Raw genomic sequence first — 27,180 nt, 5'->3', positions numbered from 1 at the left:
CAGCAGCTGGGGTTTGGGGGAGGGCTTCTGTCCTTGAGGGCCTCACCCTCCTGTCCCTCAGCCCCCAGCATGTCCTGAGGCTCCCACTGTAGGCCCCAGGGGTCTCTATCCCCGAACTCTGATCACATTCCTCCCTGGCTCACACATCCCCAAGAATTCCCATTGCCCAAGTCCAGCAACAAACCATCCTCTCCACTGAACGTCTTTATTCATTCAATGAACACTCCCAGAGTCCTCTTTGTGCCCACCCCAGCCCAACTCCCTAAGGAGCCTCCAGGTCAGAGGAGACAGAGCTGGATATAGACGTACCCCAGCCCTAGAGCTGGAAGTATAGGGCTGAATGGGAGTAGTGGGAAAATCCCAGGGAAGGCTGCAAGGAGGTGATAGCTGGGCTTTTGAGAGTTGAGTAAGAGTTTTCCAGGGAGGCAAAAGTGGCAGAAAAACCTTGCAGGCAGGTGTGAAGGAGTGGTGGGGGCTGGCCTGCACTAGATGGCTTCCCACACACTTCCAGAAGTTGGCTTTGTGGAGCCCAAGGGCCAACACTATTGCCCATGATACAGAGGGTGGCACTGAAGCCAGAGAAAGGAAGCAACTCGCCCACCATCACACAGCAAGTAAGTGGCAGAACCATGGGCTCCAACACCCATGCTCCTAACCCCTGCACTCTGAGCCTTTTCCTCTCGCCATGCCATTTCCTCTGCCAAGAATGCCTTTCCTCCCTTCAATTGATGAAAAGCTCCTGTTAGGCTCCATTGTCATCAATTTTATGATCCTCTTGTCCAGACAGAAAGGGCCCCAGGGTACAGAAGCCCTGGGACACTCAGGTTCAGAGGCTGGGGACCTCAGCCTCTCCTGGTCTCTTACACAGTTCCAAACAGTCCCATAGTCTCCCCCTCAAAGAGTGGATTTTCAGCCTGGACAGTTGCTCTTGTCCTTGGCTTCCTCCAGCTAAAGAGGGAGAAGGGAATAGAAGCCTGAGATGACATATTTAAAGCAACATAAAGTCTCCTCTGAAAATGAGAACAGGAAGCTGCAGGCCAGACCCTGAGAGGTTGGGAAGATGGAAGGGTCTTAAATGTGGTCCCTTGATTCTGGGGAGTGGATGGAGCTCATTAGACCCCATCATGACATCTGCCTTGAATCTTTCCAAGTTCAAAGAGCCACAAGGCTGCTGTTGCCCTGCAAGGCAGGGTTGCTCCCCCAAGTGCAATGTCAGTAACCCTATGAGGGGTCTCTGTGAAGCAGGAGGACCAGAGAGGAGCAGGTTCCTGCTCAAGGTCACACAGCAAGTCCATGGAGACCAGAACCTAGAGGTCTGTGTGCAGGAGATATGAAAAATGACAGAGAATGGTGTTCTCCCTCTAGGCAAGCAGGGAAGGTGAGCGTCTCATGCCTCTGGACACTATCCCCGGCTTCCACTCCACAGTGCATCCAGCTGGGGGCCCAGGGCACTGAATGATGGCCGGTCTTGAGGGTTAGGGGCCCAGCACAGCTTCATGAGCTCATGAACCTGAGGGGTGGAGAAGAGATAACAGGGTCACATGGGAGTGGTAGAAAGGACATGACTCCTGTTTGTAGTTTTAAAGTATAAACTAGACTTCATCCCTCTCTTGCTTCAAAGCTTCCCACGGCTCCCTATGGGTCTTAGAAAAAAATCTCATCCCCTCCCATCTCCCTCCCTCCACCACCCCCTCCATCACCTCCTCTCGTGTTCCATGCAGCCACATCTGCCCCCATCTCATTTTTCAAATACACTAAACTCATTTCCACCTCAGGGCCTTTGCATCTGTTTTGCGCTCCACTGAAAATGCTCTCTCCCAGCTTTCCCCTTGGATGGTATCCTCTTCCTCCCTCAGGCACCACCCCCGCTAGGAAGCTGCTCCTGACTATACCTCCCTCAACTCTTTCTAGACATTGATCACCACCAGAATGTTCTTGTTAGCTTCTGGTGGTTATAAGAAGGAGGGGTATTATCTGTTCTGTCCTCCACTGGGTCCCCAGCACCCAACACAAAGCCCAGCACACAGAGCTCAATAAATGTCTGTGGCCTGAGCAAATTAATTTGTGAATGACCAACCATATGTCAGACACTTCTACAAAAGCTCTAATGAGAAACTGTAAGAATCATCATTTACTGAGCACCGACTGTATGCTAGACTCCGAGATGAGCACTGGAGAGGTGTTAGCAAATTGGTCCTCCCCCACCCTATAAGGCATTGTTATTCCCATTTTGGAGACAGGTAAACTGAGGCTCTGAAAGTGTTTGTGTTTTACCATACAGTGAGAGAGCAGCAAAGCAGAGGCCAGAAATCTCCTTCAGCCTCATTCCCTTGATCCCTGCTCTCAGCCAAGAGATATCTTCGGTGGAGAGTAATTCAGAGGAATCAGCAGGCTTGCCCAAGAGACACCATGGGTGAATCTACAAAGTGGGAAACTGAGGCAGGCCCTCCAGAGCTCACCTCACTAGGACAGGCAGGAGGTGCGGGCAGCCTCTGGCCCTCGGCCAACAGCTCCAGGAGGCGGCAGAGGGCTGGAACATCTCTCTCACATCCCATCATCCGCAGGAACTCCTGGAGCCAAGGGGGAGGGCCCCAGGTGGGGGAGGAGCCATCCGGCAGGGAGAGGGGTGGGGCCGCCCGTTATCGTGCGGGTCAGCCACAGTGAAGGCAGGAAGGGAATCACCCACCCGTGGTAAGGGAAGGGGGCCCTCCTACTGGGGAGCAGGAGCTGTCTGCGGTGGATGGGGAAGGGGGCTGCCGATGATTGGAGGGGAGGAGCGGGAGGTATCAGTCATAGTAAAAAGAGGTCCTCCCGGAGCATCTAAGGCTGGGACCGGGTGACCCTCAGCACAGAGGACAGGGGTTGACCTGAGGGGGAAGAGGATATGGGGAAACCAGGGGTGCCAACTCACGGCTGAGGGGCTACAGTGCTTGTCGCTGTAGGTGAATAGCTCGTACAGGACGACTCCGAAGCTCCAGACATCCGACTGGCGCGAGAAGATGTTGTCCGAGAGGGACTCTGGGGCATACCTGGAGGGGGCCAGGGAGGTCTTGGGATGCGACAGTAATGTAGAGGACAGGAAAGGGCTCAGCCCTGGACTAGGGTGGGTGGTCCAGGTAGGTGACTATGAGAAAGTCAGTCCCAGCCAGTTCTGAGGTCTCAGTTTCCCTGGCTGTGGGATGGGAGGTTGCTCCAAAGCTGTGAGGTGCCGGGACGGGGCCGGGGCGGGGCCAGAGCGCGGCGGGCTGAGCGGGGACGGGGAGCAGGGCCAGGGAGGGGTGGAGCCAGAACAAGAAAAGGAGCGTGACGGGGAGGAGCCTGGGCTGTGGGGGCGTGGCCACAGCAGGCCCCCCTCCCCGCGGGAGGCAGGGCGGGAACCGAAAAGCGCGAGAGGCGGAGCTGCCTGGGTAGTACGGGGGCAGGGTGGGGCTGGGAGGAGGCCCCTACCAGAAGATGGGGCTCTGGCCTGGCTCGCGGACCACGTAGTAGTCTTTGTCGAGAGGCAGCAGCTTGGCGAGGCCGAAGTCGGCGATCTTGACGTGCGTCTCGCTTTCCACCAGGATGTTCCGGGCTGCCAGGTCGCGGTGCAGGCAGCGGCAGGAGCCCAGGTACTCCATGCCCTATGGGCGGGCGTGGGGTGTGGACCCCCAGGATGACTCCGCAGGGGCCCCAAGTCTGACATGGAATCCAGCAGCAGCCCAACCCAGATCCCAAGCCTAACCCTACCGCTGACCCATCTCTCCAGTCCTCACCTGCTTATTGTTTTGGACCTACTAGAAGTGTCAGTCGCTCGGGCGTGTCCGACTCCGCGACCCCATGGACTGCAGCCCACCAGGCTCCTCTGTCCATGGTGTTCTCCAGGCAAGAATGCTGGAGTGGGTGGCCATGCCCTCCTCCAGGGGATCTTCCCGACCCAGGGATGGAACCCAGGTTTCCCGCACTGCAGGCAGATTCTTTACCGTTTGAGCCACAAGCGAAGTCCCCGACCTTAACCCTAACTCAACCGCATTTCCAGCCTAACCTGGACCCCAGACTTCAACCCTCAGCCTTCCTGGCGAATCCATGCAGACCCCGCCCATCAAGCCAGCTCTGTGGACGCGGCAGGTCCACGGTCGCCCCGCTCTCCTCCGCCCCGCACCTTGCAGATCTGTGAGGCGTAGAGGAGCAGGCGGCCAGCGTCGAGGCGGGCGCGGTGCCGCTGCAGGAAGTCGCGCAGGCAGCCGCTGGGCAGATACTCCATGACCAACCGCAGGCTCTGGCGGCCTAGGGGTGGCGGGGGAGGCAGGGAGGAGTCACCACAGGGCCTAACTTCGTCTCCTTCCCTTCCCCATTCTTCTTCCCCGATGAGAGTGGGACCTTGTGTCCCCTCCGGGCCTCAATATTGCTTTCTATAAAATGGGAACGGCCACAGTGACACGTATTGCTAATCTATTTGAGTACTTTCTATAATATACATTAATTCTTTTTAACCTCATAACGACCCGTTTTTTTCAGGTGGGAAAACTGACGATGCCGAGGTAGTCTTAGGCATCCCCAGTGGCTCCGCAGTTAAGAATCAGCCTGCAATGCAGGAGACTTGCAGGAGATAGCGGTTTGATCCCTGAATGGGGAGGATCCCCTGGAGTAGGAAATGGCAACCCACTCCGGTATTGCTGCCTGGAGAATCCCACGGACAGAGGAGCCTGGTGGGCTACAGTCCAGGAGGGGGGTCACAAATGAATCGGACAGGACTGAGTGACTGAACAACAAGGCAGATCTGGATAAACAAGATCCGTCAGTAGCGCCCCTGCTGGTGTTCTCAGACCACCTAAAATGGTCGTGCCGAAGGGTGAGGGTGTGTGATTTGAAGAGGGGTTCACCTGGGCCATAGCTGACACCCCGGTACTTGACAATGAAGTCACTGTGGAGGGCTTTGAGGATCTGGATCTCCCGCTGGAAGTCCCGCTGCTGTTCTGGCCCACTATGCTGCAACTGCTTCACGGCCACCAGGGCCCCTGTGTTGTCGCCCAGCGGGTCATAGCGGCACAGCTCCACGCTGCCAAAGTTGCCCTGGGGGACAGTGGGGCTGGTGTTCACATGCGTGAGTGCCACCCCACCCACCCCAGCCTAACCCACCTCACCTTGCCCAGCTGCGAGATGTACTTGAGGTGTCTCTCTTCAAAGATGGTAGGGTCCTGGCAGGCATAGAGCTGGGTGCCATTCCAGAGCCCATCACGGGGCGCCAGGGTGCCAGGTGTGGGGTCTGAGAGGAGCTCATAATCTGGGGGGCACAGGCAGTGAGTGAGCAGTGTCCTGGGCCCCTGCTCCTAAGCTAACTTGCTGTGTGACCTCCATCTGAATGCTTACCCTCTCTGTGCATTATGGCAGGGCCACTGCAAGCCAAGAGGTATTTGTAGGGCTGGGAAAAGCTGCCTCTTGGCAAAGGCAGCCCTCTTATGCAGTGCACATGCTGCACACAGACAGAAAGGCATTTCCCAGACCTCACTGCCAGGGGGTGGCAGGGGAGAGAGGTGCACTGGAAGCTCCTTTAGGCCTGGCCCATGAAAACCTAGAGTGGGACCCTCGATACTCTCTCTCCTGCTTGCAGAGGACCCAGTAGGGGCCTAAGGCCATAGGATGGGTAGAACCACAAAGGGAGAGTTTCTTGCTGACTTGGACACCCTCAATGAATGAGAGCTAAACATCCATTGTGTGTGGCCTTGAATTGAGGGGCTTGTTTGTTACAATAGCTGTTGAAGCTCATACTGACTGTTACAGTCATCAATCATTCCAACCTTGCCTGGCACACAGGGCAGGCTCCACATACAAATCTCACTCTTCTACTGGGTCCAATATGACATCCCAGCCCTGCCCACCCTGCCTGGCCCAAGTGGGCACCTGAAGTGATGAGGCTGTTCAGGTCACGGATGACAGCGCGGAAAGAGGGCCTCTGGTCTGGCTCATAGGCCATGCACTGTTGGATCAGCAGGGCCAGCTCCATCCACTTGGGGGCAGGCAACTGCTGCCGTTCCTGGTAAAACTGGAGCTTCTAAAGGCAGGATGAAGGGCTGGTTACCCCCAGTGAACCCTCAGAGGTACCCCCTAGACCCGTCCATCCTCCCCAAGCTGGACTTCATTCCACCCTTCTGTCAAATGAGAGCTCTAGAAGCCAGTGCTGGTGCTCTGACCTTGGCAGGCTCCAGGATGCTGATGGGCACTGTGATACCACTGAACACCTCCCAGACTGTGGCTCCAAAGCCCCACTTGTCAGCTTCCAAGCCAAGTGTTCGGGCCTCCTGGAGACATTCAGGGGCCACCCAGGGGATCCTGTCAGTGAGCACTGGTGCAGGAGGCAAGGATGGGATCAGGGATCCGCTTCCTTGCCCCACTAGGTCCCTCCCTCCTTCACCCCTCAGCACTTACTCTCCAGGCTTAGCACAGTGGGGCTGACACCCGGGTCACTCAGCTTGATGAAAGGCAGGTTCCCATCAGTCCCCTCACGAGCCAAGAGCACCTTCCGGGCTGACACATTGCCATGAGGGAGACCTTTGTCTTCCTAAGTGGACCAAGCACAGGGAAATGCCAGGGGTGGTGGAGGGGATGAATGAATATGCTGGTTGGCGAACTCCTACACATCCTTCAAAGCCCACCTGGTACTGCTCAGACCATACTTCAACATCTTTCCTAGACTACTGGCAATACACCTCCTGTGTCCCTCCTCTTCTTAAACATTGCTCCTTCATCCCACGGCTTCTTAATCCCTTCAGGATAAAGTCAAAGGTCCTCAGACTGGCACTCAAGGCCCTTTGAAATCCAACTCTTGGTCACTCTTCCCATGGGCTTCTCTCTCCCACATCTCCACTCTGGTCTCCTGCCAGGTGAACAGACCTGATACACTCCTGGACAAGCAACACATCTAAGCTGCAGCCTTTGCCCAGGCTTTTCTCTCAGCCTGACATGCCCTCCTTCCTTTTTTTTCTTAATGAACTTCTACTCAATCTCCAAGACCCCAACTGTAATGTTCTTTCTTCTGGGGAAGCCTCCCCCGGGGCCAGCCTTGTGGCTCACCAGTCCCCTCAACTTCCATGAATGATCAGCTGTCTCCTGCTCGTACACCTCTGAGCCTGTATGTATGCTGTTCCCTCAGTCTCAAATGCCCTCCACTTGCCCTCCACCCTTGCCAAACTCCTATCCATACAACAGAGCCCACTCTCAAAGCCCCATCCACTCTTGAATGGAGGATGGAGCAGGCAGAGGAGCACTCACCAGATAGTTGAGGGCATAGGCCAGCTGTTTGATCACCTGTAGCTTCCAGCTGGCTGGCACTAGGTGGCCACACTTGCGTAGATATGTGTCCAGTGCTCCCAGGCGTACAAATTCCTGAACCATGATACCTGGTGGAAGTAGGAAGGGGCAGGGTTGGGAGGCAGGACTGTATTGTATTCAACAGGCTCTGCCCCCAACCCCACCTTCAAGGGTAGCTTGAACTCTCAGCTCTGACTTTTCTCTCTCCTATCCCTCCATCCTTACCCTATTCACCTCTCTGCTTCCCCATTTCCCATCTCAGAACCATTTGCCTGTAATGCCTGGAAGGTGTCGCGCTCTCTCCAAGACTCACTCCCAACCCTTTGCAAGTTCTGTGTTTCTGATTGGAATGCCCCTCTTCTCTCACTTCCCTAATGTCTATCTATTCTTGCCTTTCCAGCTTAGAATGTATCCTTACCTACTCAGAATCACTGCTTGACCTCCAAGCTGGGTTAGCAGCCTCTGATCACCCACAATGACCTGTGCTGCCCCACCATACACCATCACTTATCATCCTGCTCAGCCTGTCATGTTCTATGCTATGCACCCAGCTCTTGGCACATGTTGGGCTCCCAATAAACAGCTGCTGAGCTGAACTGATGGAAACAAGGCTTGGAGAGGCAGCGTGGACCTTGCAAAGCTGCAGAGATGGTACACAATAGATCAGAACCCAGGTCTGCCTGACTTGAGATAATTCTGCTGCTTATTCAAAGAGTGATGATGGAGGGACATGAGTACAAGATGATAGACCCTGGTGGAATGGAGCCCCAGCCAGGGCAGGCTCTGAGTGTATACTGCTATTGCTGCTGTAGGTGGGCCCAGTGAGGCAGGGCAGAGATGGGGAACGTCTCTCACTGTCTCCAGCCATGCACACGCCGTGGAGCAATACGAGATGCTGGTATGACACTTGGCTCATCAAGCTCGCTGCTTCCAGGAATGACTGGGGAGGAAAGAACGGAGAGAACACGTATGGGTTTCTTCCACTCCTGGGTCAGACCAATGAACCCCAAACGTGCTGCTCACAAACTTGCCTCAGGAGACCTGGCCGCCAGCTTCCTTTGGCCTTGGAGTCCACCATTAATGCACACAGCACTCTGTATCGTGATTTTTTTAATGGAGGCAGGAAGTCCCTGCTGTAGTCTACCTTGAGTCACTCACCTTTTGGCTCAAACCTTCCTCTGTGTTGCCCAGCCCCTGAGGATGCCTCCGTCCACATCATTGCTCTCTTCTCCTTTGCTCATTCCTCTCTGACCCACTGTTCTCCTTGCTATTAGAGTTGGCCCTGCCTCAGGACTTCTGCGCTGGCTGTTCCCTCTGTCTCGTATACTCTGCCGTTTGCATCTAGATTCTCCACCCTTCTGTATTTCATGGAGATGCTGTGGCTGCCTTTCTGTTATTTTAAGACCCTGTGTGTATTCTCTTTGTTTTGGTTTTGGGTTTCTTTTCTGGGTTTTTTTTTTTTTGGCTGCACTGCAGCGTGCAGCATCTTCTCCAACCAGAGATCGAACCTGCACCTGCTGCTGTGGGAACATGGAGTCTTAACCACTGGACCACCAGGGAAGCCCGACCCTGTGTGTTCTTAAATTTCTCTGAATCCAGAACCCCCTCTCCAGCTAGGCCTTAACCCAGAAGGTCTGGTCCCACCCTGCTCACCTCCATGCAATTCTTGTGCTTGGCGTCCATCACTTTGAGCAGCACCTCTGTCTCTCGGGCCTCCCCATCCACAATCTCATGGTGACAGCCCCGATAAATCTTGGTGAAGGACCCGTGACCTAGGTTCTCATGCTGGAGAGTGAGGAGGCAACATGAAAGGCCAGTAACAGGGCTCCCATGGGATCCTGTCCCTTAGCTCTGACCCAAGCAAGGCACAGGTAATGGATCAATTTTACAGAGGATGAAACAGAGGCACAAAGAGGTTGTATCACATGACTGAGGCCACACAGCAGAGATGGATGCAGACCTGGTCTCTGGATCCCACCTGAAGTATGTTTCCCCCATTTCCTGGGGCTCCTTACCCACTGCAGGCTGTCAGCAGGGATCTTGTGAAATGTCATCTGACTCAGCTGGCACTGGAATTGGGGCTGAACAGGGGATGATGTGGGTGGGTTGCAGCCTCTCCGGACCACAATCAGATTGGACTTTTCTATGGGGAGTGGAAGGAGAAAGAAAACTAGAGGTCAAAGGTGAAAGGTCCTCAAAGGATTGCTCACTCCCTGTCTCAGTGTGGGGTTGTCCTTGGTGGCTCAGATGATAAAGAATCTGCCTGCAATGAGGGAGATCTTGGTTTGATCCCTGGGTCAGAAAGATCCTCTGGAGAAGGGAATGGCAACCCATTCTGGTATTCTTGCCTGGAAAATGGACAGAGGAGCCTGGTGGGCTACAGTCCGTGGAGTCACAAAGAGCCGGACACAACTGAGTGACAATCACTAAACTGTCTCAGCGTGGGGTCTTCTGCAGAAGCCAGGACTAAGATGAGGGTTCCAGGGCACACGGCTTATTTGAAAGGAAACTCCAGGAAGTCCCAGTGAGGGGAGGGAGAGAGAATGAGATGGAAGGAACCCCGCAGGTGGTACAAATGAGCAGGTGATGCCGTGGTGAGTTTGGTCTCAAGTCCTACTAGGGATTCTGGAAAAATCTGGAGAACTCACACCTCAAAGCTGTCCCATCCCAGGGGTCTGTCTGAGAGCAAAATTCACCCAGAGCAAGAGGCAAGCGATGAACAGAGGCTAAGTGCTAGTGACATCACTCAGATCCAGCTATGCCTGGATTCAGCCATCCCTGGAAGCAGCCTCTATCCCACAAGCCCTAGATCACCTTTTTTCCCTCCTAGACTACTTTGACCAGCAGACTTTGTCACTTGCCACTGAAGAGCTGGAACAGACACAGAAAGGCAGGGTCCCAGGTTGCCTATTCAGCTTGGGGGAGAAGGCAGGCTCACCTTTAGGTCTGGGGTTGCAGCGGAAGGTAAGGTATAGCTCAACCCCATCCACATGCAACCCGCCATTCCAGCAGGCTGCCAGGAGCTCTCGAAGACTGCTGTGGGGACGGCCAAGGCCAGCCAGGGAAAAGGTTCCTGTGGGGTCGCACCGGATGAGGCAGCCCTTATAATCCGGGCCCAGCGGGGTCTGCAAAGAGGAGTGAGTGGTCTCTTGAGAGGAAGTGGGAGGCACTCTCGCCCTCGAATCTCCAAGTCTTTGCATATTCTATTCCCTCCACTGGGAATGCCTTTTTCCTCCCCTTCTTCAGGAAGCCATGCTGATTCATATGTCAGTGCTCAGCTCAAATATCATCTCCTCCAGGAAGCCCTCCTTGCCCTCCTGGCCCCTGGAGGTAGACTGACCAGGACACAAACAGTTAGGAGGTAGCTGTCGAAATCCTGGGGACTGCGGCGGAGGACATAGGAGCCGGGACGTGAGCCCTCAGTCTTGAGTTTGTGGATGGCAAAATCCAGGCTGTGGGGAAAGGTGGAAGAGAACTGAGAGTCAAAGATGGTGAGAAACAGATGGAGGCAGAGAAAGCAAACTGAACTGGAGCTCTAATCTTGGCCTCCCTGAAGCCCTGGGAACCTCACCAGGTAACATTCCCTCACTCCCTCCCATTTGTAAAACGAACCCAAAGCTGGGCTTCTGCCTAGGGGATTAAAGAGGAAACCGCAGGTGAAGCTCCACACCTGGGCACCTCGAGCATCCCAGGAAATGGCTCTGGGACCTCAAGGAGCCAAAGGGAGGGAAGCGGCTGCAGAAGTGAGACTGCAGATTCACTGAGAGCCAGCTATGCACCCGGTGCTGTTGAAGGGCTCCTGAGAAGCAAGGACACCGAGGCACCGAGAAAGGGCGTGCCAGAGATTTGGTCCCCAGTGAGTCCTTACGTGATGGGGCCATGGCACTGCTCAGCCACCTCCTCCAGCAGCCGCGGCGGCGCCACCTCCTTGCAGAAGTAGTGCCGCGAGTCCGTGGTCAGCCGGAAGTAGCCATCCACGAGCGCCACGAAGGACAACGCTGCGGGAAGCCCCGGGAACTCGGCCTCCTGTGAGGACCGGTGTCAGGGCCCGCCGCGGTCCGAGGGTGACAATCCTGCGTCCCCGCCGTCAGGGATGGGGAAGGTAGGAGGGGAGGGGGTTCCAGCACCCACCAGGATCTGATTGTCTGTCCTGGTGATGGTGACCAGGCGATGCTCCGCAGCCGGGCCAATGCACGGAGCCTGCTTGATGCTGATATCCACGATTTCTGGAAAGTCGCAGAAGGGCTGGAGGACCTGTGAAGAAGGCGGAGGGCTGAAGCTGGGGATCCCGCTCCCTCCGCGCCCCCAGTCCTTTTTTGGAAGCCGGGACCCCGCCAGTCCCCACTCACGAGACCCGCTCCTCCCAGCCTCACCGAGTCCCACCCCTCTCCCGTCAAGCCCCGCCTCCTGTCCACACCGCCCCTCTCAACTCTCTCCCCTGCTCATCCCAAATATCCGCCTCCTCACCTCTGCCAACCCCGGAGTCCTTCTCTCGGCCGGTCCCCCACGCCCCGAGTCCCTCCCTCACTTAACTCCACTTTATCTCCTGGTGTCTCTTAGTCCAGTCGGGAGCCTCACCCACCCCGAGTCCTGCCTCTTCGCTCCACCTGCTGTTAGCCCCATTCTGAGCCCGGCACACCCTACTAGCCCCTCCCTCTACGTCCCGCCCTTTTCATCTCCGCTTCCTCGCTCAGCCCCACCCACGCCTCGCTCAGCCCCACCCACGCCTCACTCCTCCCGGAGCGAGCCGCTCCGTCCCAAGCCCCCTCACTGCCCCGCCTCTCCCTCGGCCCCGCCCCAATCCCCGCCCACGACCCTGCCCCTCCCCTGGCCCCCGCCCCTGGCCCCCGCTCAGCGCCCCCCGCCACACACCTCGTGTTCTCCTGGGCTCCAGGCGATGCCACTGCCACCAGCCACACGGAGCAGCCCCGGCGTATCCTGACCGCCAGCAGCGCCGGGGAGACCCACACGGAAAGTCTCGGCGGCCCTGTCTGGATCCAGCCGCTCGAGGTCCATGATGTACTTGACCATGAGCGAGTGCCTGTCAGCCTGGCAGGCCGCCACGCGGCGCAAGGCCCGGCGCACTGTCCTTCGGATGCGTCTCCGAGTCACGAAGCTCAAACCCTGGATCAGGTCGCGTAGGCCAGGGGGCAGGCAGACCTTGTAGCTGCAAGTGAGCGGAATGGAGCCCTCAGTATGGGGCGGGGTCTCCGCCAGGGATGACCGAGGCGGCACATCAACCGAGCCTCTAGGTGAGGGGTTGGAGTGTGGCCTCAGTAGGGGGCCACACAGCACACACAGAAACACACTCGGAGACAGGCATGGGGGTAGGGAGGGCCTCCATGGGAAGGGCCGTTGCGGTCCATGAGACAGACAGAGACATAGTCCTTTTAGCTGCCTGAGGTCTGGCTATGGAGTCTCAGGGCGGCTGGGTTCAAGGGGAGGGCTTGGGTCCCATGAACACACTGTAGGCTTGTAGGTGGGGAGCCGGACTTGTGATCCCCTGGTGGAGCCATGTTGGCTCCCTCCCAGGTAGAGGCTGGGCGCCACACCCTGGAAGCCCTCACCTGACCGTCTTCAGCAACTCCTCGGGCCGCTGAGCCTCCTCGAGGGCCATCCGGGCCAGGTCCAGAACAGCCAAGCTGAGACACTCACCCTGTTCCTTGAGGCTGAGGCCTACCCTGAGGCGGCCGCTCACCAGGTCATGGCGGTGCTAGGAGCCAGTCACAGCCCAACCATGAGCCCTGATATCGTCAATACACCCCCATCCGGGGCTGACCTTCACCCTGGGGCTGCCGCTCTGAGCCCCGCCCACCCTACTAGCCCCTCCTTCTTCATACCGCCCAATTCATTCCCACCTCCTCGCTCAGCCCTCCTCACAGGAGAGTCAGCCAAGGCTGCCCAAACATGAGCCCTGACATTGCCCTGGGTACCCCCACCCCTGAGCTGATCCCCGTGCAGACACCTACCTGAGCAAAGAGGTGCTCCAGGACTGGCAGATCCAAGATGGCGCTGGCCAAGTCTTTTCGTAGCCCAAATCGGTGGCACTTCTCTAGTCCAAACCAGTTGGGGAAGTAAAAGCTGTGGGGGAGGGAAGAACCCTGGAGTAGGGGATATGATGAGGGGGGGACTGTGCCAAGACCTCACAGAGCCCAGGTTATACCCTTGACTTGCTGTGTGATGTTGGACAAGTGAACCACCCTCTCTGACATTAGTTTTCTCATCTGTGAAATGAGCAGTGCTCATGCCCTCCCTCGGGGCACCCACCAGGAGGTGCAGGGAAATGATAAGCCAAGGGTTACTGTGGTTTTAAACTCCCATTTCCCAAGCCCTCAGCAAAAGGCATGCCCTCCCGGTATTATTTAACCCACATTTGGGGGTGGGGGGGGGGAGACACTTCCTACCGGAGCCTGTAGACGAGGACCTGGGTACCCGTGTCCTCCACGGAGAAGATGTGGCTTGGGGGGAACCAGCAAGACAGGTCTTCCAAAGCCAGAGCAAAGAGGGAGTGGTACACGGGCAGGATGCCTGAGGGGGCGGTCGCATCAGTTCCCTCTCAAATCTCCCCATCTGCCCCCTGCGGGGCTGCCATGTTACCCTCATGCAGCCCCACAGGCTCTTTCTCATCTTCAGCTCTGACATCATGTCCCACCCCTGCTTGCACCCATTCCAGGGCTCCTCAGTGCCCTGAGGAGAAAAGTCATGGACTCAGCCTGCTTCTCAGGGCTCCCTGCCTCCAGAGCATCTCTTTCCACTTAACAGCTTACCTCGAGGGATGACCATCTGTTTCTTCTAATAGTCTATCATGCCTCTGAGTCTATGGACATGCCATTCCCGGTGCACCCTCCTCCCTTACCAAACTCCTACTCATCCCTCAAAGCCCCAGATCCAGTGCTGACTCTGCTTGACAGCTATTCCAGCTCCCAGTCTGTGTTCCACACAACCCTAACCCTCCTTCTGACCAAGCCTTCTAGGGACGCACTTACCACTGGCCTTAGCAGCGCAAACACACAGGTCTTCAGCTGAGTGGTCCCCAAAGGAAAAGGACAGGCACTGTGGGGGTCCAGGGCCCCGAGGGGGCAGCAGCACGTGCAGCGCACCAGCCTCGGAAGAGGAGAGGCTGCAGGACCGCTGAGAAATCAGGGGTGTCTCCTCACTTGGAGGTGCCATGAATGCAGCCTGCCTGAACACAGAAAAAGGTAGCCCCTCAGCTGTGATCACAGGACAAGGTTGCAGATCTTCTGAGGTAGGAGTGGGGAGGTGAAAGAAATAGGACTGAGTGAGGTAGGGATGAAACCAGAGAAATAAGGAGGAGAGAGCAACAGAAAGAGAAGGACAGATATGGGCAAAGGCAGAGAGAGGGAGCTGAGTGTGCAAGGTGGGTGAGGAGCCAGACCACCCCCGGTGAGGGCTGTGCTGGGAAGCTGGAAGACATTCACAACAAAGTTGTGTGAGCTCACACTTCAGACTCTTGGTGCCCAGGGCAAACATCTCTAGCCAACCTCCAGCCTCCACATATACCCACTCTCCAACCCCTTCTCCAGACAGGCATGATCAATCAATCACAGATATAGGGATTTGCTAACCAGCAAGCAGATAGTTATCGGCCTGTGCAAGGGTGCATACTCAGTTGTGACTGATTCTTTGCAACCCCATGAACTGTAGCCCTCCAGGCTCTTCTGTCCATGGGATTCTTCAGGCAAGAATACTGGAGGGGGTTGCCATTCCCTCCTCCAGGGGATATTCCTGGCCTGTGGATCCAACTCAGGACTACTGAGGCTCCTGCACTGGCCAGCGCCACCTATGAAGCCCATTGGCCTGTGCACATGGGTGTTGACGAGATAGAAGTGGCCACCCCTCCTTGTGAAGCTGGAGGATTCTAGCACTTCTGAGGCTGGGAAAAGAAGCTTTAGCAGCTGGTTTAATGCATGCCTCGGGGGCTGATCCAGACATCAGACTCAGTCATCGTCAGATTCAATCAACAGAGATCTCTGCCTCTGTCTCCCCTGATCCCTGCATCTCTGTTCCATTAGTTCCCCAGAGTAGGAAGTCCTCCCTGGGTTAGGTCCAGGAGGAAACCACCCACATTATTTCTACAGCAGCCACCTTACAGATCTCTCTCGCCCTGGGGGACCCAGAGCTCAGGACTCTGGGTTGGGTAGAGGAAGGAATTGGGTTTCACATGCCAGAGGAAAAGGAGGAAGATGAAGAAGATTTACTTAAACTGACCCAAATGAAGACGATACAAAGAGAATATTGGATAAAAACTATGTTCCAGGGACTTCCCTGGCAGTCCAGTGGTGAAGACTGCGCTTCCAATGCAGGGGATGTGGGTTTGATCCCTGGTGGGGGAACTAAGATTCCACATGCCTCTGGATGTGGCCAAAAAGTGTAAAACAACAACAAAAACTACGTTCCAAAATAATAGTGGGGGCGGGGGGCGGAGAATGTAAATGAGATTTTAACACACTCAGAATATAAGCCTGGGACTGAGGATCAGTGAAAACTTCAGGCTGTGGGTTGAAATCCCAGCCCCACCATATCCTGGCTTTGTGACTCCAGCAGGGTTCCCACAGCTGAGACACAGTTTTCTCAGCTGTGAAATGCACTGACTCCCACCTGCTTCAGTGAGGTAGTTTACGGAGTCCAGTCCGACCTGTCAACACGTTCAAAAGTGAGAGTGTTGGCCATTCAGTTGTGTCTGACTCTCACGACCCCATGGACTGTAACCCACCAGGCTCCTCAGTCCATGGAATTCTCCAGCAAAAATACTGGAGTGGGTAGCCATTCCCTTCTCCAAGGGAATCTTCCGAACCCAGGGATTGAACCCAGTTCTCCTGCACTGCAGGCAGATTCTTTACCTTCTGAATTCTTTACCTTCAAAGCCCAGCAACACCAGAAAAGCCCATCAACACATTTAATCCCCACTAAATGGTACAAACACTTGGTGACATGCTCAGCAAGCACTTGACAAATGTCAGCCAAACCAAATGGGAAGGTCCCTTAGGACAGTGGTTTGAGGTTTACCGTCAGGGAGATAGGACGTAGGGGAGAGAGAACTTTCCCCTAGGGACACTCCAGTGTTACCAGCTCCCAGACCGGGAATTGGAACTTTCCCCACCCCACCCGGCTGTGTCACTTCTCACAGAGATGCCCCAAACCTTATTTCAAACAGTTGCCCTGATCTTTGCATGTTTATGTAAATGTTACCACAAAGCAATGTCTTTTGTCTAAAATAAATCTTAAAAAAAAACAACCATGATTTTTAAAATATCGAAAGTAAAAATAGAAAGTCTGTTTGGCGCCCAGAGAAACGTCCCTGTTTTAGCATCAAAAGTTCCATATGCCCAGAAGGGAGGGTTGGTTGGTCACCCAGTGCTCGGGTCTGGGACCTGGGAGTGTGGGAGACGTGAAGTGTGTCCCCAGAGAGTGGAGCCCCGGGCGCATACGCAAGGATTCCTTCAGGTCAGGGAGCTGGGAATTCGGGGCCTCGTGTGGGACAAAGTTGAGGCCCAGAGGGGAAGCGCTTTGCCAGAGGCCGCCCCGCCAGCTGTCCCAGCTTATGTCAGATGGTTTTTCTCTGAGATCTAGAAGGCAAACTTGCCTTTGTCCCCAGCGGCGGCCGTCCTGTCCCCAGCGGCGGCCGTCCACACAGTCTTCCCCCACCCCCACCTCCGACCCGACGAGCCAAGTGGCTCCACCAGCTCTTACCTGGAGGTGAGGGCCCTGGGCCAGCGACGGGAGGGCAGAGCCGGGCAGCAGCCGGAGGAAAGTCCCACTTGCTCCTTCCTGTGTGGGCCCCTCGGCTTCCTGAGCTGCTGTCACTTACCGAAAGTCATGGCCATGTGAGGGCCGGGGACGGGGAGGGGCAGAAAGTTCCGGAAGCCTCTGCAGCAGCAGTCCTGCTCAAGCTGCTGAAGACCCTGGACCTCAGGGAAGGAGTGACAGGAGAGAAGGGCCCAGGTCAACCCGAGGGGGTCTCAGCAGGCTCTGGGACTCAGTCTCCGTGGGGCCCTGGCAACACTGTGGCTTCTTCTGGCCTCAGTTTACCCATTTGTGGCATGTGTGCATGTGTTGGGCACCTAAGGAACTGATTTCACACATAAGGAAGAGAACTGGGCTGGATCTGCCCAGGAAGGAGGCAGGGAAGTTGCCCCAAACAAAAGTGAAGTTCTCCTTTACAGTATTTTTCCAATGAGACCCTGGAAGGTATGGCGGTCCCTTTTTGTGCTCCATGCCCCAAGCCCAGACCTAGAATCTGTGAAAACCAGACAGACTGGGTCACCTCACTGTCTGGTCTGGCAGGGAGGCAATTAATCATTATGGATAACCAAGAAAACCAAGATGATGGGACAGGCACAGGCTGAGGCTGAAGGGAAGGGATGAGGGGCAGGGAGCTTGGGGGATGGGAGGGGGCGCGTTCTGTGTAAAGGACATGATGGATCAAGCAGGGCTGTGAAGCAAGACAAAGACGACTCCTGGTGAACACCATAGGGGCAAAGACCCAGAGGTGAGAGTGAACAGAGCTATTTAAGGCTCAGAGGGCTTGACTGGATGCAGTGGGGAGGGAGGGGGATGGTTTGGCAGTCATCAGGAGCCAGCTCACAGAGCCAGGTCTGTTAAGGTTTTTTAACACACTTGAGGCTGTCATGAGTGGAGGAGGCAGGAGGCCAGGGCAGTGCCCTTAGTAGGATACAAACCCCAGAAAGTAGAGCTTTGGGATAAATTTTTTTTTTTATTAATTTATTTTTTATTGAAGGATATGGGATAAATTTTAGAGCACCTTTTCATCTCTGTGCTTCCCTGGTGGCTCAGATGGTAAAGAATCTGCCTGCAATACAGGAGACCAGGGTTCGATCCCTGGATCTGGAAGATCTTCTGGAGAAGGGAATGGCTACCCACTCCAGTATTCTTGCCTGGAGAATTCCATGGAAAGAGGAGCCTGGTGGGCTACTGTCCCAAAGAGTCAGACACGACTGAGTAACCAACACTTCACTTTCATCTCTGTAATCCCATCACAAGCTGTGGCACGAAAGTGGCTTTGGTACATATTTTGTTGACTTCAATTCAGTCACCCACAGACACTTACTGGGCACTTCTGGTGTACAGGGCATTGGGCCACACAGCAGGGTACAACACAGATCCAGTCTCGTCTCTGCCTGGTGGAGCCAACAGGGAAGATGAAAAAAAATTAGTACCCAGTCAGGGTTTCAGTGGCCCTCGGTGCCAGGCTTCTAGGAGAGACACTAAGTCTGGGAGGGTTTCCTGGAGGAGGTGACTTTGATATACTGAAACCCGAGAACAAGTAGGATTAACCAGTGATCCGGAGGTGTGGGAGTTCTGGCAGAAGAACAACCCAGGCAAAGGCTGAGAAGCTGGGTAAGGTCACAGTGTTCCTGAGGGCAGGGTGGCAGGGGAAAAGTGTACTGAGCCTTGTTTGGAGGCATCAGTGGGGCCTTTGTGGGCTTTGTGGGTGGAGAGGGAAGAGACATGAGTTTCGTCCTCAGTGCAGCGGGAGCCAGAGCAGGCTTGTGGCAGGAAATGCTGCATGGGGGCTTAGCCAGAGTATTTTTCTTTCACTTCCGGGGTGGCTTCAGTAGAGAAGAATGCAAAGAGTGAGTTTCTAGGCCACTGACAACTCTAGTGGGGTGGCCACTGTGGTATACTGAGAATGAGCAGAAGGGGAGCAGAGTGAGGGCAAAGGCACCCTCAGTCCCAGAGAGGGGTGTGGGAGGTCTCCATGAGGCGATTCCAGGGGTACAACCCAGAATTTGCCCATGAATAAGTTGGAAATTTTGTTGATGCAAACATCCTAAATTTTCTCCTGGCGTAAAGCCCACAAATGCAAAGAATAAACAAATGGAACTGGAGACAAAGGTAAACTCATGTCATGGATAAAATATCTTTCCTGCATACATGAGTGCTAAGTCGCATTCAGTTCAGTTCAGTTCAGTCGCTCAGTCATGTCCGACTCTTTGCAACCCCATGAATCACAGCACGCCAGGCCTCCCTGTCCATCACCAACTCCCGGAGTTCACTCAAACTCATGTCCATCGAGTCGGTGATACCATCCAGCCATCTCATCCTCTGTCGTCCCCTTCTCCTCCTGCCCCCAATCCCTCCCAGCATCAGGGTCTTTTCCAGTAAGTCAACTCTTCGCGTGAGATGGCCAAAGTATTGGAGTTTCAGCTTTACCATCAGTCCTTCCAGTGAACACCCAGGACTGATCTCCTTTAGGAAGTCGCATTGGGCATGGCCAGTTCTTTGCAACCTTGTAACCCACTAGGCTCATTGGCCCATGGGATTCTCCAGGCAAGAATACTGGAGTCGGTTGCCATGCCCTCCTCCAGGGTATCTTCCCAATCCAGGGGTCAAATCCATGTCTCTTTGTCTCCTCCATTGGCAGGAAGGTTCTTTACCACTTGCGTCACCTGGGAAGCACAAGAAACAATTAGAAGACAACATTCTGCAGTTGGTTGAATCAGTGGGACCTCGGATATGGAGGGCTGTATATAATGTTATCCATGGATTTTTGACTGCACAGAGGTTAGCACTCCCAACCCTTAAGAGTTGTTCAAGGATCAACAGTATAGTGAAACCATGCTTATTTTAATGGACTCAGGAAATGATGGAATTCAACACCTACTCATGATTAAAAAAAAAAAGTCTTAGCAAACTATGTGCAAATGGGAATTTCCTCAATCTGATAAGGAGTACCTGCCAAAAAAGTCTACAAGTAATATTATACTTAATATAAAAGACTAAATTGTGTCCTTCTGAGATTGGGAACAAGACAAGAATGTCCATTCTCACCTTTTCTATTAAGCATTGTTCTAGAGTTCATAACCATTGCGATGAGGCAAGAAAAATAAATAAAAGGCTTAAAGGCTGAAAACAAGGAGCCAAGTTTTTCCCTGTTTGCAGATGATATGATTGTGTATATTGAAAATCCAAGGAAATCTATGATAACTACTGGAACTAATAAATGAATTTATTAGTTCAAAGTTCACAGTTTAAAAAATTAATGTATGAAATTCAGTTGAATTTTTATATACCAGTAAGAAACAATTGAAAATGAAAAAAAAAATTTTAATATTATTTGCAACAGCACCAAAAAAGATAAAATACCTAGGAATAAATCTAACAAAATAAGTCAAAGACTGTTATACTAAAAGTTACGAAAAGATATACTAAAAGATATCGCTGAGAGAAACTCATGAATACATAAACAAATGCGAAGAAATACCATATTCATGGATTGGAAGACTCAGTGTTATTAAGACATCAGTTCTCCCCAAACTGGTCTATGTGAAAGTCACTCAGTCGTGTCCAACTCTTTGCAACCCCATGGATATACAGTCCATGGAATTCTTCGGGCCAGAATACTGGAGTGAGTATCCTTTCCCTTCTCCAGGGTATCTTCCCAACCCAGGGATTGAACCCATGTCTCCCTCATTGCAGCTGGATTCTTCACCAGCTCAGCCACAAGGGAAGCCCAAGAATACTGGAGTAGGTATCCTATCCCTTCTCCAGGGGATCTTTCAGACCCAGTAGTCGAACCAGGGACTCCTGCATTGCAGGCAGATTCTTTACCAACTGAGCTATCAGGGAAACTGGTCTATAGAGTCATGTAATTCCAATCTAAATTCAGCAGAATTTTTTTTTTTAGAAACTGGCACTGACTTTAAAATTCATATAGAATTACAAAGGGTCAAGCTGATTTTTTTAAATAAGATAAAATCAGAGTAATTATTCTATCTAACTTCTAGGCTTATTATAGAGCTAGAATAATGAGACAGTTTGGTATTGGTGAAAAGATAGATAGATCAATAAAACAGAATAGACTAGAGCAACAGACCCGTATGAATATAGCCAGTTGACTGTTGACACAGATATTAAGGCAATTAAAGGAGAAAGGGAAATTCTTTTCAACAAATAGTATCAGAACAACTAGACATCGTGTGAAAAATAACATTAACTCTTACCTTATATCATACACAAAATTAACTCAATATGGATCGCAGAGACTTGAATGTGTAACCAAAACTCTTAAGACATCCAGAAAAAAAACAGAAGAAAAAAATTTTGCAAACTGGTAAGCAAAGTTGTCTTAGCTAGAAAATTTATAAGTTAGGCTTCATCATTTTACTCTTCAAAAGACACCATCAAGAAAACAGAAAGGCAGTACACAGATCAGGAGAAAATATTTGCAATGTATGTATTAAATAAACAAAATACCTGCATACAGAATATATAAATAATTCTTACAACTCAGTAATAAAAGACACAACTCAATAAGAAATTGGGCAACAGATTTGAGTAGACACTTCACCAAAGAGGATATATGAGTGGCCAAGAAACATGTGAAACTAGCCTGGGAAGTGCAAATCCAAACCACATGAAGATACCATCTCACACCCACAAAATGGGAAAAATTAAAAAGACAATAACAGGTGTTGACAGTGCACTTCTGGTGAAAACGCAAAGTGATGCAGCCACCGTGGAAAACAGTTTGGCAGTTCCTTAAAGCTAAATATAGAATTACAATCTGACCCAGTCACTCCACTCCTAGGTATTTACCAAAAATAGAATGGATGTCCCTGCAAGGCCTTGTATATCAGCATTCATTGCAACTTTGTTTGTCATAGTCCTAAACTGAAAATACTCAAAAACTTCATCAGCAGGTGAATGAATGAACAAGCTGGTCCAGCCATCCAGGGCAATATGACTCAGCAATAAAAGGGAATCAACTATGGATAAACACAACACCATGGAACAATCGCTGAATTATCATGCTGAGTGAAAGAAGCCGAGCACGAAGCTTCCATATAAAATTCTGAACCTTGCAAACTCATCTTAGTGACAGAAAGCAGATCAGGGTTACCTGGGAATGAAAGCCTGGCATTGCAAGTATTTTCTCTCAATCTATGTCTTGCCTTTCTGTTTTCTCAGTGGTGTCTTTTGAAGAGCAAAACGGAGAAGTCTAATTTATCGATGTTTTCTAGCTAAGACAACTTTGCAAAAATTTTTCTTCTGTTTTTCTCTAGACGTCTTATAGTTTTAGGTTGTATATTCAGGAATCAAACTCACGCTCTTGGCAATGAAATTGTGGCATCCTAATCACTGGACCGCCATGGAATCCCCTCATTTCCCTTGTTGGGAACTAAGATCCTACAAGCCATGTGGTGTGGCCAAAAAGGAAAAAATGGAAATGGCTTAGCCCTATGGAAGGGAGCAGACAAAGGTAAAGAAATTGCCCTGAGACCCAGTAAGTCTCCTTCTAGCAAATGAGACCTCCAAGAATGATACCTTTACAGTATTATTTAGTCATCAAAGCACTCTTATAACAGCAACCCGTTGGAAACCGCCTAGATGGCCAGCCACAGGGGGTTCACTGAATAACCTATTGCCATTCTCAGCACTGGATATTATGCAGCTCTGCAAAAGAATAAGGTAGCTTAATGCTGACTGTGTGGGAAGACCTCCCAGATGCTACAGCCAGTGCAGCAGATAGGGATCTAAAGTGGTCGACACACAGTTTGGGAAAAAGAAACTAGAGACAGAATTAAAGTTTTAAAGATGGGACCAGGAGACTCAAGACCTCTAGGATCAAGATCCCTGTTCCTCGGAGTGACAACACTTTTATTTAGTGTCTTGGCAAACAAAAAGTATCTGTTGTGCTACGATAACATCAGCCTCCTGTGTCCCCAGTCACGTCTCCCATTCTGTTGATTACTTTGAACTATCTTTGTTATTTTCTTGTACAAGGGGTATCACCCAGCTGGAGGTCATAGACCCACATATGCCTTGGGAAAACATCTTGGTGTGTGCACAAGCAGCGTTCTGAATTTGTGCTGACCCGATGTTCCAAAGTCCACACTATGTTTATCCTTAACTTAGCAGGGCATGCGGAGAAGGCAGTGACACCCCACTCCAGTACTCTTGCCTGGAAAATCTCATGGACGGAGGAGCCTGGTGGGATGCAGTCCATGGGGTTGCTAAGAGTTGGACACGACTGAGCGACTTCACTTTCACTTTTCACTTTCATGCATTGGAGAAGGAAATGGCAACCCACTCCAGTGTTCTTGCCTGGGGAATCCCAGGGACGGGGGAGCCTGGTGGGCTGCTGTCTATGGGGTCACAGAGTTGGACACGACTGAAGCGACTTAGCAGCAGCAGCAGCAGGGTATGACAACCCCAACTAATCAACCTGATGTACTTTTGTTTAGATTTTACTGTATTGCTATATTTTGCTTTTATTCTTTTCCCATGGTGATTTTCTCATGGCTTAGCCAGAGCAACAGGCAGCTGACTGTTAACCCCTGCATTTCCCTCTTTTTGTTTTTGTGGCAGAAAATATGTCTATCTCGCAAATTCTTTCTTCATGAGTTTTCAGAGGGCTTTTCGCATGCATCTGAGGACTGAACAGAAGATTATATTGAAACAGCAAAAGATAGCTAGTGTTCCGATGAGAACACCTCCAATACCTTTGATCCACTCAAGAGGATTTAATGAGTTAAGGCCTTCTGCCATCCCTTGAAGTGTGTCTGTACCTGGTAATAGTCTAAGAGAAGCATGCTGTATGCCAATAATTCTTGCTTGTAGCTGTTTAGTATCTAGAGTAAGGTTGTCAGCTGTGTGACCTTGCAAGTGCCGTCTACCATTTTCCCAGGTGTGTTCAGATTGGTTATATTCCTGAGGGGTTACACAGAAAGTAGTAATGTTCCAGTGACACTTTAAATGCATTTTTAATTTAAGAGTTTGTACTTCTCCTAAGAGTAGCACTGCGTTTTCTAAATCCACCAACTTGTTGTTAATCTCCTCATCTGTATGAATTTGGGCTCCCCAAGCAGCCACTCCTGCACAGAAGTGGTAGTTTGTACCGTCTGATGGAGAGCTACGCCCCCCACTGCCGCTGTGGTGGTGATAGCAATAATGCCCATTATGGCCAGTGAAACGCTTGGATCTTTTCAGAATGGTATTTAGTACCGCATGGCAGGGGAGAGTTCCCAAGGCCTACTTTGAGTTACTGATAACCAAACTCCTAAACGTCTGCGCAAAATCACATAGGAATGATTAGAGTTAAATAATGAACTGTTCAAGCAGGTATATGGCTTACAATCCTGGCAGGTCAGATTCCTTTCTGTCTGATTAATAGTTATAGTGCCAATCATAATTACATATGGATGCCTAACACCAGCTTGAGTATAAAATGTCCAATTTGTTGATGTATTGAATGACAGAGTATGATTCATGGAATGAGAATAATTTCCATCCCAAATTTTATATTTTTTTCAGGCTTATGGCCAACTTCCATATTTCTGTTTGAGCCCTACCTAATTTGAGCTGTGGCTATGGCGGAGACAGGCCAGATAATGGGATATTCTGAATGTGCAGTAATATTAGTGTGATTGTATTCAGACACACGCCAATGCAACTTCTTGTAAGGATTGCAGGATGAGTTACGGTGTGAGCAATTAAAGACTGCATACCCCTTAGGGGACCAATCCCAGACACTTCCATAGGAGCCATTAAGTCAGATCACCCCCTCCGTCCTGCGACAATTATCCCTGTGTATGTGATCTTGTCTGTTGGGCCATATGCTGTTCTCACACAGGGTTCTATCTGGCTTGGTCAGATTAATTTATTAGTCTCTTGATAGCCAAAGATCAACCCAGAAAGTAAATGCAGTTGAACCTTAGTGTGATTTCTGTTTAAAGAATTTACAGAAAGCCAAGCCTGAGTTGATAGATTAAAACAGCCCTGGCCAACACCCAAGCAAATAGGCCAAGTGTCAGAACCCAAAGTACTATTTAAGGGAGTCTCCTCTTCCTCTTTATGAGTGGGCAAATGCTCGTCTTCTGGAACAGGGATCCAAGAAGAGTCATTGACATACGCAGGGATGGATCCTTCACCCCAGTTAACAGGCGTTAGCAGTGGGGAATTTGGTACATAGATAGGCCCAATAGGTATAATTCTTTGCTTCTGCCAAAGCCAGGGGTATACTCACTGTGATATCAGGGCAAACATAGCCATGGGCATGTTGCCCTGAGTCACTGGTTGTTTCTGCTCAGTTTTACTCCATGAGCTGGAATCCACACAGGTTCTAGACCTTCTCCTGGGGAGATACAAGCAAGCCTTCTTCCCCATGTAATCAACTTCCCCGGTGACCAAGCATTCGTTAGTGGATCTTGCTACCAAATCACAGGCTTAGTTGTATTTGCGGATGTAGCCTGAAAATGTTTCAGGCTGCAGTGTCCATAGTTTGTGCTGAAATATTCAAAAAATTGAGGGTAAATAAAGCTTGATTCAATATTGTTTGTTGTCCTATGGCATCTCCCCCCCCCTTTTTTTTCGTATCATATGTTTAAGTGATTGATTAGCCCTATCCTCTATAGCCTGTCCTTGTGGATTATAGGGAATGCCAGTAGAATGTTTTATAGACCACATTTTAAGAAATTGTTGGAATGTTCTACTGGTATAAGCGGGGCCATTATCAGTTTTGATCGTTTTTGGTAGTTTTATAACAGCAAAACAAGCGTGTCAATGTCTTTGTACATGTTTTGCAGTCTCACTGGATTGAGTAGTGGTCCATCTATTATTAAAAGTCACATGTACAGAAGACAGCTTACCAAAGGAAGATATACGAGTTCTATCCATCATAACTATGGATTTTATATGGAACTGTATGCCATCATTATATCAGTGTCTCAGTCACACATCTGTGACTACACACACATAATATAGGGGACGACACCTTTTGAAACAGGCAATATAGAATACAATATAGTTAGCATAATAGTCAAATCATAAGTGGATTTCCCTGGTGGCTCAGACGGTAAAGCGTCTGTCTACAATGCGGGAGAGCTGGGTTCGATCCCTGGGTGGGGAAGATCCCCTGGAGCAGGAAATGGCAATCCACTCCAGGACTATTGCCTGGAGAATCCCATGGATGGAGGAGCCTATCCTTCGATATAGTCCAGTGACATCTTTACGTCATCTGACTTAGCTTGTTAAAGGACTATAGCTTGTTGTTAATTTCCTGGTTGTAGATCCTGGAGCATCTGATCTTTACTTAAAGACTGGTTACTGAGATAAGCTTTAGAAACAAACTGAAGAGTGTCCTTTTTAATAACTTAATTAAACCTCCTAGCCATGTAATGTAACCACAAGGAACTATATTAGAAGTGAGTCTTAGTAAATACAGACCTTAATTAACAAAGCTAGAACTTAATATTCAGTGAAACATAATAGATACCATAGGCCTGACAACAGTTGGGTGGATTTTTCTTTTAGAGCTCCCCACTATACTCTTGAGATGTTTGTATATGTCTGGAAATAGTCTTTTTTACTTGGATGAGGCTGGTCAAAACCCAAATGTCTCCAGTTTCTGGAGGGATGAGGCAGAGAGAAAAGAAAAATGTTTTAATTTTACCCATAGGTGTAAATCACTGAATTGTTTTAAACCATCAGTGATTTGAGGAGAAGAGCTTTTTTATATTTGAAAACAAAGATTAGACGCCAGTAATATGTCAGATAAAAAGTCATGAAAATCGTAGTCATATTTAGCAGTCTGTTCAGTCTCACGTAACCAGTCCCTTTGGTTTGTGGTCCTTGCCCGATGACCAAGGACGTCAGCAAAAAACAATAGTCTCCGAGAAGTTTGTGAAGTTTTTGTCTGTAGGCCCTGTCCAGCAAAGTGGGTGCCCCAATCAACTGGAGATTGTAGAAAACACATTTTAACCATTTTTTTCTCTATTGTGAGATATTAACCCTGAAGTCAGGAAAGGCTTTATCCTATCAAATAAAATCGAGGTTTGTCAGGGAGCCGGGAAGAGCCAAGAAGTCTTGGCCCTCCCGTAGCCCTGACTAGTTTACAGCCGTTGTTTCTCCACT

The 27,180-nt window shown here is 51.1% G+C and overlaps 1 protein-coding gene across 1 annotated transcript; it reads right to left on the bottom strand.

The window, feature by feature from the left end:
- Positions 1 to 1,381: 1,381 nt before the first annotated feature.
- Positions 1,382 to 14,454, bottom strand: JAK3 (Janus kinase 3). The gene is made up of 23 exons (XM_052643756.1): positions 14,271 to 14,454; positions 13,689 to 13,812; positions 13,254 to 13,365; positions 12,852 to 12,997; positions 12,157 to 12,451; positions 11,416 to 11,538; positions 11,153 to 11,310; positions 10,625 to 10,736; positions 10,223 to 10,409; positions 9,300 to 9,427; positions 8,938 to 9,069; positions 8,140 to 8,224; positions 7,246 to 7,373; positions 6,403 to 6,535; positions 6,168 to 6,319; positions 5,878 to 6,028; positions 5,121 to 5,260; positions 4,860 to 5,049; positions 4,139 to 4,263; positions 3,448 to 3,620; positions 2,912 to 3,029; positions 2,460 to 2,570; positions 1,382 to 1,510 (listed from the first exon to the last, which is right to left on the bottom strand). The coding sequence occupies exons 1-23, from the start codon at positions 14,452 to 14,454 to the stop codon at positions 1,403 to 1,405; spliced, it is 3,315 nt and encodes a 1,104-aa protein (XP_052499716.1). The 3' UTR covers positions 1,382 to 1,402.
- Between the last annotated feature and the right edge of the window lie 12,726 nt (positions 14,455 to 27,180).

The sequence above is a fragment of the Budorcas taxicolor genome, chromosome 7 (genome assembly GCF_023091745.1).
Source record: "Budorcas taxicolor isolate Tak-1 chromosome 7, Takin1.1, whole genome shotgun sequence".
In the NCBI taxonomy this organism is placed as follows: Eukaryota; Metazoa; Chordata; class Mammalia; order Artiodactyla; family Bovidae; genus Budorcas; species Budorcas taxicolor.
The sequence above is the reverse complement of the archived record's forward strand: the minus strand, read 5'-3'. Positions and strand labels throughout refer to the sequence as shown.

What these genes read in the sequence shown, in the direction of transcription:
- JAK3 (XM_052643756.1), bottom strand. Translation starts at nt 14,454, where the DNA reads ATGGCACCTCCAAGTGAGGAGACACCCCTGATTTCTCAGCGGTCCTGC. An exon ending in CCTATGCCCTCAACTATCTG is followed by an intron (nt 6,536 to 7,245) that starts GTGAGTGCTCCT and finishes TGGTCCACTTAG; the next exon opens with GAAGACAAAGGTCTCCCTCA. An exon ending in ACATCTCGCAGCTGGGCAAG is followed by an intron (nt 5,050 to 5,120) that starts GTGAGGTGGGTT and finishes ACTGTCCCCCAG; the next exon opens with GGCAACTTTGGCAGCGTGGA.